Below are 18,976 nucleotides of genomic sequence, written 5' to 3'. Positions count from 1 at the left end.
AGGCTGTTAAACTGTCTCAACCGTCCCCCTGTTGCCTCAACACTAGTGAACACTTCCTGCTGTATTCATTGGGCTGAGGAAGCAGGAGGAAATGGTGAGATAGTGTAATGGTCTGTAAAGCTCGCTCACAGATGGGCTACGGTAGCCAATCATGCTCATTAGCATATTTTTAAAAGTTGATTTTAGGAGGAAGGAGGCCATGGATGACAAATATAAGAAGATTACCACAGTCACACTGCCTGGATCTATGAGCAAGTATCCCTGGTTTATCATGCTTGATCTTAATGGTAGATTTCCTTTAAGGCTGGGGCTACGCATGGGAAAATGCAGCGAGTTAGTCACTGCCGACCAACCGTTGCCCTGGTGCATTGTACAGTAACAACCTCGTTAATTAGAAGAGAACATGGTCTTTTTAAACTCAGAAGTTCTCTATGACAAAAGGTTTATAAACGAGGCAATCCCTTTAAGGCTCAGAGGCGACTAAGGCTACATATACTTAAGACATTCCCTTTAACCGCTCCTGTTATAATGGTGTTCTCATGTATGGAGGAGATATATATACGAAGACATTTGAACAAACATCAAAGGTAAAGCAGAGAATAACAATTTGAACACAAGTTTGGAAAAGGTCATGGATCTCCTGTTACTATTCATCCTCCGGTGGTTTGTATCTTCCCCTGACTTCTCATTTATTCCACCCAAAGGGCACGGCAGGAAAGCTATCCCATGTTTTATGCCAGTACTATTTCATTTCGGAGAACCCTGGCTCAGGAATCTGAATGCAAGTGGTTAAAGCTTATGTGGCTCACCTATAGTGTAAACCATGGGGTGCAGGCTACAGTAAATCTCCCAGTTATAGATCGAATTTCTCATGAAACCAATTTAATGGAAGTCTTCCTGAGTTTTGACAATAATAAACTGCAGACAGTGTCAGATATTTTCCCTGGAGATCTGTGCAACCATATATGTGTAGTTTGTATCAGCAGGATTGAAAATACTTATACTATATTCCAGGATTACAGCTGGACTTGAAGCAATTTGGTGAATCTTCACTGAATACAGAACTGGCCCTCTCCTCTGAGTAACTGCCGCAGTATTCAAAATGGATTCCACTAAAGTGGTGACTCACAGCATGGGGAAGCTCTGTGCTGTAAAATCTCACACCAGGCACAAAGTTCAGCTACAATACTGGAGTTTCATCATTTTTCACTATCCAGCTGCTACTAACAACACAAAGGTATGTTCAAACTTTTTTGGAGATATGTGTAACCATACCTTTGTTTTAAATCTTAGTAGGAGCAGGACTGTGAAAATGGATTTATATTACAGACCCATTCAGGCTTCTTCAAGTACATTGGGGCTTGTGATCACACTGCTGTGCTCTTTGCTCTCTGCATTCATCTGCTCAACAGCCTCTGCCCTCTGCTCTTAGCAAAAGCAATAATAGGCTTCTGGTTGCACACTATAGCAGTGACAGGAGGAGCTGTGATACAGCCTGCGGTGGTGAGGTCCATAGTCTCCCTTCAAGAAACAATTCTTTCTTTATTGACATTGAACTTTACATTACAGCAGATCCCCTGTGCTGATTCCTATATCTCACAATTTATAATGTACAATAAGTACAGAAGAAGATTTTTTAAATGTATTTTTTTTTTTAATTCCTTGATGGTAAAAATTCACTTTTGGGAAAACTTTAAAAGAAAAGGAAAAACTTTTCTGTCGATGGATGAAAATGTCACATTTAGAAGCTTTTACTGACTAAAGCCAAGCTCTCCGCTGGGAAAGCCGAAATCATTGAACTACTTACTGTATTTGTGCTTTCTTCTAAGATTTCTTCTTCAAGGGGTTCCAGTTTTAAATCCTTTATAAACAAAAACCAAGAAAATACAGAAAGCGATTTAGAAGAAAATGGAATCGGAATGGTATGAAAATGTAAGATGTTGTTACATTTACATTGTGGTAGTAAAGACAAAGCTTAGGAACAGTACAGGCGGTGCCCTACTTAAGGACACAGACGACCCCTAGTTACAGACGGACCCCTCTGCCAACTGTGACCTTTGGTGAAGCTCTCTGGATGTTACTTTAGTCCCAGGCTGCAATGATCAGCTGTAAGGTGTCTGTCATGAAGCTTTATTAATAATCATTGGTCCAATTACAGCAAAAAAAATTTTAAACTCCAATTGTCCCTGGGGCCAAAAAAAATGTTGTCTGGATTTACAATTATAAAATATACAGTTTTGACTTACATACAAATACAACTTACCGTTTATACTCGAGTATAAGCTGACCCAAGTATAAGCCGAGCCCCCTACTTTTACCACAAAAACCTGGGAAAACCTATTGACTCGAGTATAAGCAGAGGGTGGGAAATGCATTGGTCACAGCCACCCCAGTATATAGCCTGCTGGACCCTGCCCCATAGTATATAACCAGCACCTTGCCCCCAGTATATAGCCTGCCAGCCTATATCCCCCAGTATATAGCCAGCCCACTGCCCCAGTATATAGCCAGCCCCCTGCCCCAGTATATAGCCAGCCCACTTCCCCAGTATATAGCCAGCCCCTTCCCCAGTATATAGCCAGCCCACTGACCCAGTATATAGCCAGCAGCGGGGGAAGCCAGAAAGGTGAGTTTTGATATATATATTTTTTTTACTCATGTATAAGCCGAGTTTGGGTTTTCAGCACATTTTTTTGTGCTGAAAAACTAGGCTTATACTCAAGTATATATGGGAAGTACAAACCTATGGACCCTATCTTGTATGTAACCCGGGGACTGCCTGTAATTATAAATGATAACGTTTTATTTGTGTCTCTCCATTGTATTCTGTAGCGCAGCAGTCGGGGAGCATTAGCTGCCTGCAAGAAACCAATGGTATAGAAGAAGAAAAGCGCAGCTGATACATTTCAATACCTTCTTCTCCAGTCTGTCAATTAGTTTCTGGAGTCTGTTTATCTGGGTCATCCACTGGTTGTCTTCATCTAGCAAGCCTACGGGAAGAATAAATAAGTAATCGCATGTAAAATAGTCCAGGTTTCTTTCGAGAGAAATGGCTGTGCGTTCCTTTTTATACAATATTACATATTGTTAAGTGACACCCCTCATAGTGTTACAGTCATGAGCTCAGGGTCACCTATTACATGAATGATGTACATCCCATTTATATGGACAGCGACCCCCACACAAACCACCTACAGTACCTTTACCATGTTGTTATATATGTTTCACTGATGCTTCTATCCATGGCATTAGAGACGCAATTCTTGTAAAAGAGACTCCAATTTATGCCCACCATTACTAAAGATCCAGTCAAGGAGGCTCCAGCATACAGTCAAGCTACCCTCCTCCTCACTGACGCTGACACTGAGAACCCAGCCCCCAGGGAGGGAATTGAGAGAGAGACCTGGTTGTGTTGAGTGTGACTCGCTGAAGAGAATTCCTGTGGGAGGGGTGAATGAGGGGGCTGATTTCCCTTCAGTTAGTAACACACAGCCAATGTCTCTCAACCCCCTCATTCTCCCTCTCTCAGGATTTCTCTTCAGAGAGTCACTCTCAACTAATGCCCCTCTTCCCTCATTTCTGAGGGGGCTGCGTTAGGAGTGTCAGCTAGGATTCAGGGTAGCTTGACTGCATACTGGAGCTCCACACCTCCATGACTTTAATAACAGTGATCTTTTTTAGAACTATAGTGGCTCTAAGCCCATGGATAGAGGTCATCAGTATAAAGATATACTGTATAAGGCTACATGCACACAACCGTATTGTCTGTCCATTTGCTAGACATACCACAAAGTTTGGGCTAGTACACAGACTTATTGGGGCACATCTGGACACATCCATTGACGCCGCCGATCCGGAATGTCCAACGAGGATTCGGAGCTGCCGCGATTCACTAAGATCGTGCGTCCAATTTCCTGCATGTGTCGCTTCCCCGCTGAGATCTGCCGGAGTTCAACTTCTTCTTACCGGTGCATGTGAGTGCTGATCTTGCGACGCAATTTGAATTTTAAATTCCGCGGTTTGTCTGAATTAGTCGGGTTGTCCGGCGCCGATGCGCCACAATCCGATCGCATGCGCCAAAAACCAGGGCAATTCAGCGTAAATCAGAAATAGTCGGGAAACCCAACGTAAATGCATCCAACGGACCCTTAGTAAGTGTGCCTACACACTTACAGTCATCAATTTGACCATATGACCAACTGAACTACAATTCGGCTAGGTGACCGCATCTCTAAAATATAGGACATGCCCTGTATTTTGCCAGATTTGTTTGTCGCTTGTCTTTAAATGGAGGAAGGGTGAAGAGCGCTCACTCTCCCTCCTTTCTTGGTTGGTTATGGAGACATGTAAATCCAACCTTATATCAGCTTACTATATAGTTAGTATAGTTGAAAAAAGACATATGCCCTTGCCTTAAAAGGAACCGTCATGGCGATTTAGGACTCTAAACCCCCCACAGGTCCTTAAAGATTTAGTGTCTCAGAAAGCCATGTATAAATGCACAATGCAAGAGGAAGCACCGGTGTGGATTTTTCAGATGTGAGTTTGTTTTTAAAAAAAAATTTCCATCTACAGCCATCAGTGAATACAATTTGGGGCACAAAACCACAGTTCTGTAATTTTGGTTTTCACCAAATTTTTTGTACAGGCCACATATATATTTATATCATGTTGTCTCTTCTTAAAATTAAATAAATGTAATTATTTTAGCCTTTCCTCATAACTAAAACCCTCCTTGCCCTTTATCATTTTTATATAACAGGTCACAGGATGTGGTGACGACCTGTATGCAAATAATGCACCAAAAACTGCGACTACATTTAATGCAAAAATATAAGGTCCAATGAACACTAACAATTTGTTTACTAATTTTATTTCTGAAATACGCAAAAAAATAGATGCGTTCGCTATTATTTTGTTGATCGGATTTATAGACCCATTTATCGGTATCTACTCCCCCATGAAACCTAAAGGGTCTTTTCAAAACAACAAAGGCTGATCCTTGTTATAGATAAGAAGTAACCACCATGATTTAGCCTGAAAAGATGGAAAGTATTAAAGGGAACCTACCACCATGATTCTACCTATAAAGGTAGAACGGGTGGTAGGTGAATGTATGGGACGTGAGGATAGCCCTTGTTAGAGCTAATCCTCACGTCCCCGCTATCTTCTTAAAATCTTTAATACCCTAATATGTAAATTTTCTAAAGCGGCTTCTGGGGCGTGGAGTAGCTGGACATGAGGCTACATGTCGTCTCCTACCCTGACATCTTCGGCGCGCAGCTCCTCATAGCTGCGTGCCCTCGTCCAAGAAGCCAGAGTTCTGTGCATGCGCAGTAGCTCCAGTTTCGGAGCATGGTCGCGCAGCCGCGGGCCGGCTGTTTCGCGCATGCACATAACGCCGGCTTCTAGGACAAGGGCTCCTTGTAGCTGCGCGCTGAAGATGTCAGGGTAGTAGGAGAAAAGAGGCTACTGGGGCGTGGAGTAGCCGCGACGTGTTTCCTCATGTCCGGCTACTCCACGCCCCAGTAGGCGCTTTAGAAAATTTACATATTAGGGTGTTAAAGATTTTAAAAAGATAGCGGGGACATGAGGATTAGCTCTAAAAAGGGCTAATCCTCACGTCCCGTTCTACCTTTAGAGGTAGAATCATGGTGGTAGGTTCCCTTTAACTTATAATCTTATATAATATAAACAGAATCATCGGAAACAAACACATATATAAATGATAAATGCTGGATAACACTTACCGAGGGAGAACTGCGGGCTGTTAGGGGAAAAGCTGTTGTTCCTCTGAAGCCTTCGATTAGATCGTTTTCCAGACCACGGGATTGACAGTACATGAGGCTTAGTAGGACCTTGTCTGTATGAAAACAGAAATAACACAATTTAGTTTGAACTTTCAAAGAGAAGGTACATAGTGGTCCATAAACTAAAGATTCTTGTACTATTTAAAGGAGTAGTTTATTAGCAGTTTTGCTGCAGACAGTGTTAGCCCTGGAGATCTGTGTAACCATACCTTTTTTTGTGATGTTTGTAGCAGCAGAACTGTGAAATTTGCATTTTTATTCCAGTATAGTAGCTGGACTTGGTGCACAGGTGGCCTGTCCTGATATAGCTGTGCTGTGAGTTCTCTGCGTTGAGCTGCTCTTCTATAGTCTTGAGTGTCAACCATATTTTTGCTATGTTACACATTAATGTGAGGCTGATATTTGCACTCTTGACTTATTTTATTTTTGATCTATTTTTTGCTGAAGTGTATTTATAAGGGTTCCTGTATACAGCCCTGCTACAGATGTTTCCTATGAAGCCCGGGTGTGCACAGAGGTGCAGGAGCTTTCTGGTGGAGATATGCTTCTGATTTCATGCATGTTGTATGATACGCTGAAGTATTATCACCTGGGACGGCATTGTTTCTAGGAATATGTCGCACTAGCCTCAGAGGGCCCCTGTGCCATGATGTTATATGGGGCCCTTGGTCTTACATAACTCATAAGCCATTTCTGATCTATTGCTAAATTTCCCTGTAGTATCCAAGCCATACCACCGTATAGTGTTCACATACCAGCGCCTACAAACTATCTGACAATGACAGGTTTCTATAGGTTTCTTTGGCCCTTTAGACTCTTGGGGCCCACTTTCCATCAAGTCTTCAAGAAATAGACTTTAGGGTGGTTATTTATTATACGCCAGCACTTGCCAGTGCTGGTGTATGATAGCCCCGTCTCTGCATCAGTGCAGCCGAATACATCATGTGGCTCCAGTCTCTTGATGTATCCGGCAGGGGCATGTGCAGGGCTTGGCATAGAAAGAAACGCAGCCGGGGAATGTTCACCTAAGAAAATTCTCCGGCTACAGCGAATGCCTATGCACAGGGAAAGGAAAGCCGCGTCTAGCCCACTCCCTGCCGGCCATGCCCCCTTCACGCCCCTCCACGAGCCCTTGGTGCAAAAGCCCTCTCCTCTAGTAGTATAAAATTGGGTTGTCTTTTGCCGGACTTCTGGGATCCATTATTGTGTTTGAGCCTGGGTCCATCATAAGAACCTTGTTAATGTTTTGAGAATTATTGCCTATACCCTGGTGCAGAACCAAGCTTCTTGGAAAAGGAGGCGGGGGGTCCTCTTAAATTCGTTTTTACTTCTACAGCTGTTGGAGATCCCTCAAAGGTCCTGGAAGGGCTCTTGTATAGATGAGTGCTAAGAGCTGGTACATATTTGAGAATTCAGTGCTGGAGGTTTGCTCTGTATTATTTTTACAGGGAATATTAAACTTGGATTTTGCATTTTAAAAAAACCATAAATCTGCATCATTTTTTGGAACTGGTGGTTATCTGTAGTAAATGACTATAAAATATATCTGTAAGTGTTTCATTTCCATGGCAGATGTAGTGCATCACTGCGGAATACACAAAGGCACCTGCTAATATCCCAAAAAGGAAGGCGGAGAATATCGAGTGGTGTCATTAGCATACATGATTGCTTTTAATCACTGCAAAACATTTTGCTGAGATTTGCTTAATTGCAAAGCCTCTTAGCTTCTCAGATTCTGGAAAAAATAGCTGTGGATGCGGGAGGATCTGTGACAGCTAATGGGAGCCATCGCGGAAACAGAGTTATTTAGGAAATGTTATATAAGAAATTTTATTCGTAACCAAATAATCTAATGAGAGCGACAGAAAGACCAAGAATCAGTGCTCGACCTCCAGGGCCTGTATGCACCATCAACACACAAGACTCCATTGCTGAACACATCGGGGCAGATTTACTTACCCGGTCCATTCGCGATCCAGCAGCGCGTTCTCTGCGGTGGATTCGGGTCCGGCAGGGATTCATTAAGGCAGTTCCTCCGAAGTCCACCAGGCGGCGCTGCTGCACTGAAGTTCACCGGCCTATTCCTAGTGAAGGTAAGTGCAAGCTCTGCGACACATTTTTTTAAAAAAATGCGGCGGTTTTTCAGAATTCGTTGGGTTTTCGTTCGGCCACGCCCCCCCATTTCCGTCGCGTGCATGCCAGCGCCACAATCCGATCGCGTGCGCCAAAATCCCGGGGCAATTCAGGGGAAATCGGCGCAAATCGGAAATATTCGGGTAACACGTCGGGAAAACGCGAATCGGGCCATTAGTAAATGACCCCCATCATGTTCATGTGCATTTAATGTTTGCGCAGCAACATTTAGGCAAACCAGTGAAATACTGGCAGAATTTGGTCAGATGAGACCAATATGAAACTTTTTGCATCCCATAATACACAGTGGGGCAGATCTACTTAACCGGTCCATTCGCGATCCAACGGCGCCTTCTCTGTGGGGGATTCGGGTCTTACGGCGATTCACTAAGGTAGTGCGCCCGATGTCCACCAGGTGTTGCTGCTGCGCTGAAGTCTGTCGGAGTTCACTGGAGTTCACCAAGCTATCCTGGGTGCAGGTAAGCGCTTTTTTTAAAATACGGCAGTTTTTCCGAATCCGTCAGGTTTTCTGATGGCCCCGATGAGCCACAATCCGATCGCATGTGCCAAAAACCGGGGCAATTCAGGGAAAATTCAGGAAACCCGACGGCAAAACGTGATTTGGGCCCTCAGTAAATGACCCCCAGTATGTTTGGATATCACCCCACAGTACCACATCAACAGCCCCCCACTAATAAAATTCAGCCTCCTCCAATAATAAAATACCCAGCAGCCTCACGTCACTAATGAAATGACAACAGCAGCCTCCCCCAGTAATGAAATATCCAGCAGTCTCCCCTCACTAACGACATGCCCAGCAGCCCCCCCAGTAATGAAATATCCAGCAGCCTCCCCCAATAAGGAAATACCCAGCAGTCGTTCATTATATGAAAAAATAACCCATGTTTGCCCAAACCTCCAGCGCTCCTAGCAGCTCTTCCTGTTTCTCGGCTTCTATGCGCTCACCCGCGCAGACACTATGACACGGCCTGATGACATCGTAGTGTGCATGCAGGCATCTGGTAAGACTATCATGACAATAGCACCTGTACAATGATATTTACTCGGTTATGTGTTCAATGCTTATTTCACCCTCTATATACTGTATTTCCTTCCAATGTTTGCACAACAGAGAAGACCCAGCCTGAGAAATGAGCGGTTACTGCATTTGGATAGGATGGGAAAGACTTTCTTCTTGTATGAGCGAATTCCCAGCTGGAAATGTTAGCCATGTACCATAAATATGGTGCTGATGATGAATGACTGGCCAGGCCTAAAGGAGACTTCTTTAAATACAAAGATATTGCCAAATCAGGACTATAGTGACCTGGACGGCTGCAGTGTACACAATTAATATACGCACCAGACTCTAATGGCCGCCGTACTGTGGGGGTGTGGTCAGTAGTGGTTTATAATACATGGACACAAGACTTCTAGGAGGACTATGGATACCCAAACCACCCACCAAATTTGATCCTGCTCTCAATACACATGTACACAAGAGACCAAAGGTCCTGAAACCGCAGATTGAAATCAGGCAGAAAGGACGCACACCCAAGAAACTTCACTCTAGCATCATATTTGGAAGTGAAATCCAGATATGGAGCTGTAATATCCTTATAGTCATGCCTATGCCAGTCTTAATCAGCCCCTGGTTGGGGTAATGCCACCAGGAAGAGGACGGGGCAGCAATGGAGAAGACCTTGAGTCAATCATTACTTGTCATTGCCTCACCTGTCTTATCCAATGAAATCCTATACCTGCATTGTATTACAGATGACATATCCATATGGAGCTCTGTATTCGTATATATCATTCATAACAACGTATCATCCCCCAGTAACATCCAGCCTTGTTACATAGTCTGTTTCATGCTGCCTTTGGATCATGAAATAGCATTTGATCCGTTTTGTATGTAAGAGGCGACATAACGGCGAGGTATCGTGAATGAATCAGACAGCAATGTATTCAGCAGCCTTCATTACAATGCATGAGATTTGCTTCCATTAATTATACATTTCATTGCTCACTTTCCTTTTGTCTGTATTCATTTTCTGTGAAAGCTACAAAGTGTGAAAAAGAGACGGAAAGAGTAACAAGTAGTAAGGATCCTTTTCCATAGGAATTCCCCAGACCCTGCGCAATGATGTTATCAAATCTATCCCCCAATGACCCCCACTCACAAGAAGCACTTATCATCCTGTATGGGAACCATTGATTATGTGATTGGTCTCCATACCGGTAACACGTGTCGGCAGTATATTTCCATATTTCCATGCTGCTGGTTTTTAAATTGTACCTGGTGCGATAGTTTGGGGAATTCATTAAGACTGGTGTTTACACTGCACTTATGCACCACTATTCACTAAGAGACTGGGCGCAAACTCTGCCTAGAGTTTTTTGCTATAGTCTCCGCTGGTTTTCTGGCAGAGACTATAAATAACGTGATGGGTCGGGCGTTTATGCCACGGTCCAGCCCCTGGCAGCCCTGCTTCCAGCCGGTCTTCATCAGAGAATGCCAGAAACTGGCCAGGACAGGGAGATTCATCTCCCCCATTGTATCTGGTAAAACAGGGAGCCGCAAACTCCATGCTCTGCGATTTGGACCCCCAGTCTTGGAGTTCTAGAAATGCCAAATGTTCTGTATATCAGGATAGCAGAGAGAACACTCTACAGTATCCATACAGTAAATAGTAGATAGAATCATTGGTGGAACTACCAAGCCTTTCTCTGCGTGGTCCTAGGCGGAGACAGGCCCAGACAGGATGCAGATAGAATTGATTTCAAAATTCAGGGAGACATTGGGGCTAAGGGTCGCGGATCGCACTTTCGCCAGACTGTTGACGGTTTTCGGGATTTGCGCTGGGATTGTGTCGCACGCAATTGGATTGTGGGTCAGCTGCACTGCCTTCCATGCGACAGAAATGGGGGGGCGGCCCTGATTCGTACTGAGTGCAGGATTTAAATGTCAAATTGTGTCGCAAGACAATGCACTTACATGCACCGGGAAGAAGAAGGTGAACTCCAGTGGACCTGAGCGGTGAAGCGACACATGCAGAATATCGGGCACACGATCTTAGTGAATCGTTGCACAGTGCATTATAGACGGACAATGCACTTTCGTGAACTCTGCAGACGGGTAAGTAAATGTGCCCCACTGACTTCCTGCTCCACCATTGTGCCTCTGATGCTACTGTGTGCGGCAGCTGACTCAGCATGATGAGGTCATTGCACCTGTCAGCTTCAGATACATGTATAACAGCAGCAGAGAAGAAGATCAGATGCAAGGAACCGAGAAAAGGTAAGAATCTGATTTATTTTTTCATTTGACTGCAGGTAAGAAAGGGTAGGGGAATGGGGAAAGGGGGCTACTAAAGTAGGGCAAAACAGAGCTACCTAAAGGGGGACATAAGCTACTCAAATTGTGTCATAAGGTGAGACAGGGACCGGCAGAAGTTTAGGCTTACAGAAAGGGAGTATTTTAAGTGGAGGTCAACCAAGATTGGGCATTCGCATGTGTGTAGAGCTCCAGAAAACCTGCACTATAACTGGTAGGGGAACTATTATGTGGGCACAAGGGCACTGAATGATAACTATATAGTATATAAGGATAGTGGAGCTATCACTATATATGTGTATATATGAATATATGTTAGGATATTGCTCAGTTTATGTTGACCCTATTTTATGCCTCCCAGTCTGCTGCTATTTCGCTAACATGTTTAGATTTATTCTTGGTCATTGCATTATTAATGTAGAATGGATGCAGCGTCCGGAGGGCATCACCATTATTCTAGACGCTGGTCCGGGTAAACGATAGGAAATGAGATGTGTATGCACATTTTTATTTTCAATTTACAAATAATGTAGAATGGGATGCGGAAAGAATGTGTCTGCGGATGAGTCAGAGGATTTTCCTTTAGGGGAAGAAAAGGAAAGTGGAGCAGGGAAGCTGGCGGAGGTGGATACACATGTCAGGGAAATCTTTAGCTTTTGGTTCATGCACTATTGCTCTGAAGCTGTATGATGATGGGAGGATGATCTGAGATTTCTTCCTATGTTCTAGTGAAGAAGCCGATACGTAGCGGATGGCACATTCCTTATTACAGATCTATATTTGCCAATTAAAATACAATAAAGTCCAATGTATGGATCAGCATTTCATATTTCCAGTATTCCTAATAGGAAGTCCCCCATTCACTCTTCTCTGCTGACCAACAGCTAAACCTGATGGACAAGGACAGGATCCCCCCAAACTGTCCCTGCCTGCTTATTGGGTCCTCCTTAAACAGTGGCCAATAACTGGGCCTTGTTCCCTTCCTGTAAGAGAATGTAAACACGTAACAAGACAAACAAACAACACAAAGGGAAGGTCAAGAATCTGAATCTGTGCCCCACTGAGTGCAACAGAGTGAGAGAGACAGAAGGTATGTGAGCCTTAATCGTTGGTGGTCCAGAGCACGGGTTGCAGATTTCCAACAGTCCAGAAATAGAGCACTGTTCAGACTGACGACTGAAAAGCACCGAACAGAATTTAGCACCTTCTCAGCCAAACAGTAGAAGACCCAGACACAGATTTAACACCCACAGCAAGCTGTATGGGAACATCTGGAAGGTGTTCTTCACACATATTGTTCTCAGATACTATTGCGGAGAACACCGTTCTGCACGCGTGTCTTCGGAACAGATTGTCCATGTACGGAGCATCTGTAATCTGTTCTACACTGTGTTCTTTCAATGTGTTTTTTCAGTGAAAACATCTGCAAACATCTGGAATTTGTTCTTCTTCAGTGTTCTTTCAATGTGTTCGTTCAGTGAAAAATGCTCGGGTCTCTAATTGACTTCAATGGGGCTCGTTATTCGAGACGAGCACTCGAGCATCGGGAAAAGTTTGTCTCGAATAACGAGCACCCGAGCATTTTAGTGCTTGCTCATCTCTAGTGGTGGCCAATTTCAAGTGGTGGCCAAATCCAAGGTTTTTCTTTAGTTAAACGGAAACCATATAATACAGGCGGTCCCCTACTTAAGGACACCCGACTTACAGACAACCCATAGTTACAGACGGACCCCTCTGCCCACTGTGACCTCTGGTGAAGCTCTCTGGATGCTTTACTATAGTCCCAGACTGCAATGATCAGCTGTAAGGTGTCTGTAATGAAGCTTTATTGATAATCCTTGGTCCAATTACAGCAAAAAATTTGAAACTCCAATTGTCAAGGGGGCAAAAAAAAAAATTGTCTAGAACTTCAATTATAAAATATACAGTTTCGACTTACATACAAATTCAACTTAAGAACAAACCCCCAGTCCCTATCTTGTACGTAACCCGGGGACTGCCTGTATATGATATCCCTGTGCATTGAATTTTCACTCTATTGTCACGTTTTATAAATCTGATGGGGGGGTGTTGAATATTCACAATATTCACACACATTTGGCAGACACTTATTTCATGGAGCATAAGCAACAAAAAACTTTTCGTCAAATGTTGGATAAAGTTTCAAACATTTAAAGTGGAAATATAAAACTATGAATAAAGCAAAATGTGCTCGGATGGGAAGCATTTATACTTCTTAAAAGGAAAACTTTGTTCCTGCCGTGTGCGTTTGCTTCTGCAGTCAGGGATTTGCAAGCTCTAGGTGGTAAAGAGATTCTACAATGTTGTCAGGTCCTCTGGATATGCTCGGAGATCTCAGAGCCTCATCTCATAACACCTCCATTTTATGGGAACCTTTAAAGAGGATGGAGCGGCATCGCTATGTGTCACACTTGTCATATTACTGAGATGAAGAACATCTTCATAGTGACTGATGTGTTTCTAATAAATCCAAATCACGTATTTTAAGAAACCAAGATGCCTGTCATACAATCCAAAAGGGGAAAAAGTAGAAAAGACAAAGTGATGAGACAATCATATCTTCATGTAGAATAGAGCTAGATGTAAGCATAGTGCAGGGGAGGATATTTTTGACATTTGTAATGGGAAAATCACCATAACACTTGTTAAAGATCAGATAGTGGGTCTCACAGACTAAAGGAGGTTGTGAGAGTCACTGGGACCAACGGCCTCCCATAAGTGATAATCTGGTACCTACACTACACACTGCATATACAAGAGATGAAAACTAGAAGTTTTGTCTGGGTGTGAGCTCACTAATACTAACCTCTAAAAGGACTGCCCATAGTGCATATACAGTGGGTATGGAAAGTATTTAGACCCCTTTACATTTTTCACTCTTTGTCTCATTGCAGACAATTGGAGTACAAAAAAAAGATCAAAAAAGTTTGTTTTTTGCTCATTAATGTACACTCTGTACCCCATGTTGACAGAAACAAACAGAAGTGTAGATATTGTTGCTGATTCTTCTGATCCTCCTTGAGATGGTTCTACTCCTTCATTGGACTCCTGCTTTGTTGATTGGACTTGATTAGGAAATGCACACACCTGCCTATATAAGACCTCACATCTCACAGTGCATGTCAGAGCACACGAGAATCACGAGGTCTACGTAACTGCCCAAGGAGCTCAGAGACAGAATTGTGGCAAGGCACAGATCTGACTAAGGTTACAAAAGAATTTATGCAGCACTCAAGGTTCCTAAGAGCACAGTGGCCTCCATAATACTTAAATGTAAGAAGTTTGGGATGACTACAGCTCTTCTTTGATTGTCTAGCCAAACTAAGGAATCGTGGGAGAAGAGCCTTGGAGAGAGAGGTAAAGAAGAAACCCAAGATCATTGTGGCTGAGCTCCAGAGATGTAGGAGGGAGATGGGAGAAAGTTCCAAAAAGTCAACTATCACTGAGGTCTCCACCAGTCCAGGCTTTGTGGCAGAGTCTGCTGACAGAAGCCTCTACTCAGTGCAAGACATATGAAAGCCGCATACATCGTGCAAAAAACACATGAATGACTCCCAAACTATGAGAGATAATCTCTGGTCTGATAATATGAAGATTGAAATTTTTGGTGCTCGTTCACAGGAACAGAGCTCACAGCGTGGTGAGGGAGGAGCTGTACAGGAGCACGAAGGTGGGGACAGAGAGCTGAGGAGTGAACAGCACAGACAAGTTAAGTTTTGTTTTTTGAAATGCATCCAAACCAAATCCAAACCCTTAGGACTAAACAGAGGATTCTGTCAGGAAGCAAGGTAAGTTCAAACACACAATTATATTGTAATGCAATTACTTAGAGAAGGCAGAAAATGAATAGTGCAGGTAATAATATTAAACTTTGCTATATACTTCATTAAGTTAAATAGCTTCTCTGTACATTTTTTATACTTTTTCTCCTGTAGTGTGCAGTGTATGTGCGTCCATCCATTTCAGACAGATAAGGAGGCTAATTATTAACTCTCTCCATTCCTAGAGAATATTTATGTTGATGATTCACCTCTCTGACGTGATTAGACTATCCAGTGAATGTCTGTAAGGTGTTAAGTCATTAGACACTTTAGCAGGTTCCTTTATATCTCAGATGTGAGTGGATACAGGACAGAAAGCTTAAAGGAAATTTATCATCAAAATCGAGCATCTTGAACACTTTCTCATAGATCCAGGCACCATTACTGTGGAAATCTTCTTATATTTATTCACAAAGAAAAGGCGCATACGTGGACAAAAGTTGCACAAATACACATCTTTATTTCAAGTTGAAACCAAAATAGAAAAACAATACATGTGATAGCTAAAAACATTTAACAATAGTGTAGTACAAATACATAAGCAAAACGTGGTGGGTACGGTAACTCCAACACAATGAGCACCCTCAGCCCACACAGATGAAGTGGGTCAAATTATAACAACATCCCCACGCATATTGTTGCCTAAAGCGACTTCGTCGGGCTACCTTCCTATAATTGTTATCCATTGCCTCTTTCCTTCTAAAATCAACTTTTAATATTATGCAAAATGAATCATAAGAGCTCTGGGGGGGGGGGCATTAACAGAGCCCCTCCTTGCTGCAGATTCACAGGCTGTTACACTGTGCAGAAGCACATCCCAACCTCCCACTATGTGCTGAAACCATCTTTACAGCAAGTGGAGGGAGGGGGAAGTGCCGAGGGAGCAGATCGGGAGGGGAGACAGTGTAACAGCCCATGAAGCTACAGTACAGATGGACCCTGGGAACGCACCGCAGAGCCCTTCTGGCTCATTATCATAATTTTAAGTTGATTTTAGATGGAAGGTGGAAATGGATATCAAATATAAGAATATTAACACAGTTGCAGTGCTTGGATCTATGAGTAAGTGCCCCTTTCTGAGACTACAATACTGTAGACTGGAATAAAGCTGTGGGCTTAATAAGCAATGAGATCTAAAAAGTTTAGAGACCAGCAGGCCAGATGACGTGTGAACATGCACCTACCGTTCCTGGCGGGTCTGCTCCTCGGTGGTTTCCATGGCACATTCTAATGAGTTCTGTAGAGACTGCAGCTGGTTCAATGTTTCTTTCAACAAAAAACGAGTCACAAACTGTTCCAGTTTTGAGGCGTTTTGATATTGCTGAAAGGAAGAAGAGCCTGATGTTAGACATAAAATATCATTCCAAAATGCACTCAAATGCCTAAGCTGCTCCTTTCATTGTAGACTGGATTTATGCAGAATTATACACAACCAAATATACAACTAATCATTCTGTGTGATACCATATGTCATGTACGATTGTGCTGATTTTTATTAGTTACAGAGAAAACGCATCATATTTATTTCTTTTAAGTGATAGTTCTATGGGCACATTGACGTTCCTGCATGTTTTTACACATACCCTGCTACCAGGGAATTAATGTTCTTATTTTCACAGAATGGTGTCTGGAAAGGGGATTTTTCTTCTATATTTGACCATAATAATAATTCCTTTATTTATATAGTGCACACAGATTATGCAGCGCTGCACAGAGCTTTGCCAAATCAATCCCTGTCCCCAACGGGGCTATCAATCTAATCAACCTACCAGTATGTTTTGGAGTGTGGGAGGAAACAGGAGGACCTGGAGGAAACCCATGCAAACACAGAGAGAACATACAAACTCTTTGCAGATGTTGACCCTGAGACTTTAAAGGAAACCTACCACTTGTAGTGGCAGGTTTCTGATGGAAATACCGGGCACCAGCTCAGGGTGAGCTGGTGCCGGAGCTTATTTTTGTTAGTGTTTTAAACCGCGGTATCGCGGTTTAAAACACTTTTTAAACTTTATAGCCGGCGCAGGGAGGTACGCGCTCGGCGCTTACCGTGCGCGCGGCTCTCATTCACTTCCTATGTAGCCGCGCGCACGGTAAGCGCCGAGCGCGTACCTGCCTGCGCCGGCTATAAAGTTTAAAAAGTGTTTTAAACCGCGATACCGCGGTTTAAAACACTAACGAAAATAAGCTCCGGCACCAGCTCACCCTGAGCTGGTGCCCGGTATTTCCATCAGAAACCTGCCACTACAAGTGGTAGGTTTCCTTTAACCCAGGTCCCCAGTGCTGCAAGGCTGTAATGCTAACTAACTGGCCATAGAGATCCATGGCACCAGATCACCGCACCATGAACTGGCCGGGCAGTCACCAGGGAAATATGGGACATGTCCTATAATTTGCTGTTTTGCGGTGGTGGCCATTCAGCTTTCTATGCAGAGGGGAGGTGTGGGGCTCACCCCTCTGCTCTCCTGCACCCGCCTGCCTGCATGAAGCCTTAGGGATATCTATATTTGCCTGATTTTTGTACATTTTGATAGTTATATGATCTGGCTCTGGTGTTGAAATGTAACCATTCCTCCTCTGGTAGAAGGAGAACAATCCCAGTTGTTAGAGTCTGCAGTTAGAGAACAGAATATGAAGAGGAAGACTACAGTACTAGTCTACCTGAGCAACCAGAAGAAGAAGCTGAGATGGGGATATACAGCCACAGACCCTGGATCCTAGCCGGTCACCAGGGTATCAGCCTTATGAGAAAGAATTTAGCTAGTCTAGGCCTTTCCTCTGCATAGAACCCTTCTTCTGCCAGGGAGGAGATTGGAGAAGTCAGCTTGCTTGTTTTGCTTTGTACCTGAATTTCTACAGTAAAAAGGTAACTGTTCACTGCAGACCCTGCCTCTCTGAACTTATTTCCCATTGGGGTGCACCATGTCTTACCATCCCTTCCAGAGAGCAGTAACAAGAGGTGACACCTCAATGGTGCTTGGCGGACCCAGCATGGTGTTAGGGCCACCCCATAACCTGGGCACTGCTCTATCACCATAGACAGGGGGCATCCTCTATGCATATAGGAAAGGCAGTTCTACCATCACCATAGACAGGAGACATCCTCCACACCTAGAGGAGTGGAGGTTCTACCATCACCATAGACAGGGGACATCCTCTACGTCTAGAGGAGAGGCGGTTCTGCAATTGCTACAGGCAGGGGGCATCCTCTACACCTAGAGGAGAGGCAGTCCTACCATCACCATAGACAGGGGGCATCCTCTACACCTAGAGGAGAGGCGGCTTTACCATCACCATAGCCAGGGGGCATCCTCTACACCTAGAGGAGAGGTTGTTCTTTCATCAGTATAGACAAAGGACATTCTCTACATTTAGTGGAGAGGAGGTTCTATCATCACCATAGACAGGGGGCATCCTCTACACCTAGAGGAGAGGAGGTTCTACCATCACCATAGACAGGGGACATCCTCTACACCTAGAGGAGAGGAGGTTCTACCATCACCATAGACAGGGGGCATCCTCTACACCTAGAGGAGAGGAGGTTCTACCATCACCATAGAAAGGGGGCATCCTCTACACCTAGAGGAGAGGCAGTATTATCATCACCATAGACAGGGGGCATCTTCTACACCCAGAGGAGAGGAGGTTCTACCATCACCATAGACAGGGGGCATTCTCTACACCTAGAGGAGAGGAGGTTCTACCATCACCATAGACAGGGGGCATTCTCTAAACCTAGAGGAGAGGTGGTTCTACCATCACCATAGACAGGGAGCTTCCTCTACACCTAGAGGAGAGGTGGTTCTACCATCACCATAGACAGGGGGCATCCTCTACACCTAGAGGAGAGGTGGGTC

At 43.9% G+C, this 18,976-nt stretch overlaps 2 protein-coding genes across 2 annotated transcripts in view; one reads left to right on the top strand and one right to left on the bottom strand.

Moving 5' to 3' along the window:
* C5H8orf88 (chromosome 5 C8orf88 homolog) overlaps nucleotides 1-2,895 on the top strand; it is a 50,092-nt gene extending 47,197 nt beyond the window's left edge. Inside the window, exons 9-10 of the mRNA XM_072151555.1 lie at nucleotides 1,830-1,922; nucleotides 2,833-2,895. Of these exons, the coding sequence (XP_072007656.1) occupies nucleotides 1,830-1,922; nucleotides 2,833-2,880 (141 nt within the window). The 3' untranslated portion in view covers nucleotides 2,881-2,895. The remainder of the gene's footprint in view (nucleotides 1-1,829; nucleotides 1,923-2,832) is intronic.
* The window catches only part of NECAB1 (N-terminal EF-hand calcium binding protein 1), a 104,807-nt gene that overhangs the window by 13,037 nt on the left and 72,794 nt on the right, over nucleotides 1-18,976 (bottom strand). The window contains exons 6-9 of the mRNA XM_072151553.1: nucleotides 16,307-16,443; nucleotides 5,751-5,863; nucleotides 2,914-2,990; nucleotides 1,808-1,861 (exon numbers count right to left, since the gene is read on the bottom strand). Of these exons, the coding sequence (XP_072007654.1) occupies nucleotides 1,808-1,861; nucleotides 2,914-2,990; nucleotides 5,751-5,863; nucleotides 16,307-16,443 (381 nt within the window). The remainder of the gene's footprint in view (nucleotides 1-1,807; nucleotides 1,862-2,913; nucleotides 2,991-5,750; nucleotides 5,864-16,306; nucleotides 16,444-18,976) is intronic.

The sequence above is a fragment of the Engystomops pustulosus genome, chromosome 5 (genome assembly GCF_040894005.1).
Source record: "Engystomops pustulosus chromosome 5, aEngPut4.maternal, whole genome shotgun sequence".
NCBI classification, from domain to species: domain Eukaryota; kingdom Metazoa; phylum Chordata; class Amphibia; order Anura; family Leptodactylidae; genus Engystomops; species Engystomops pustulosus.
Note: the sequence above shows the minus strand (reverse complement) of the source record. Positions and strands in the feature narration are given on the sequence as shown.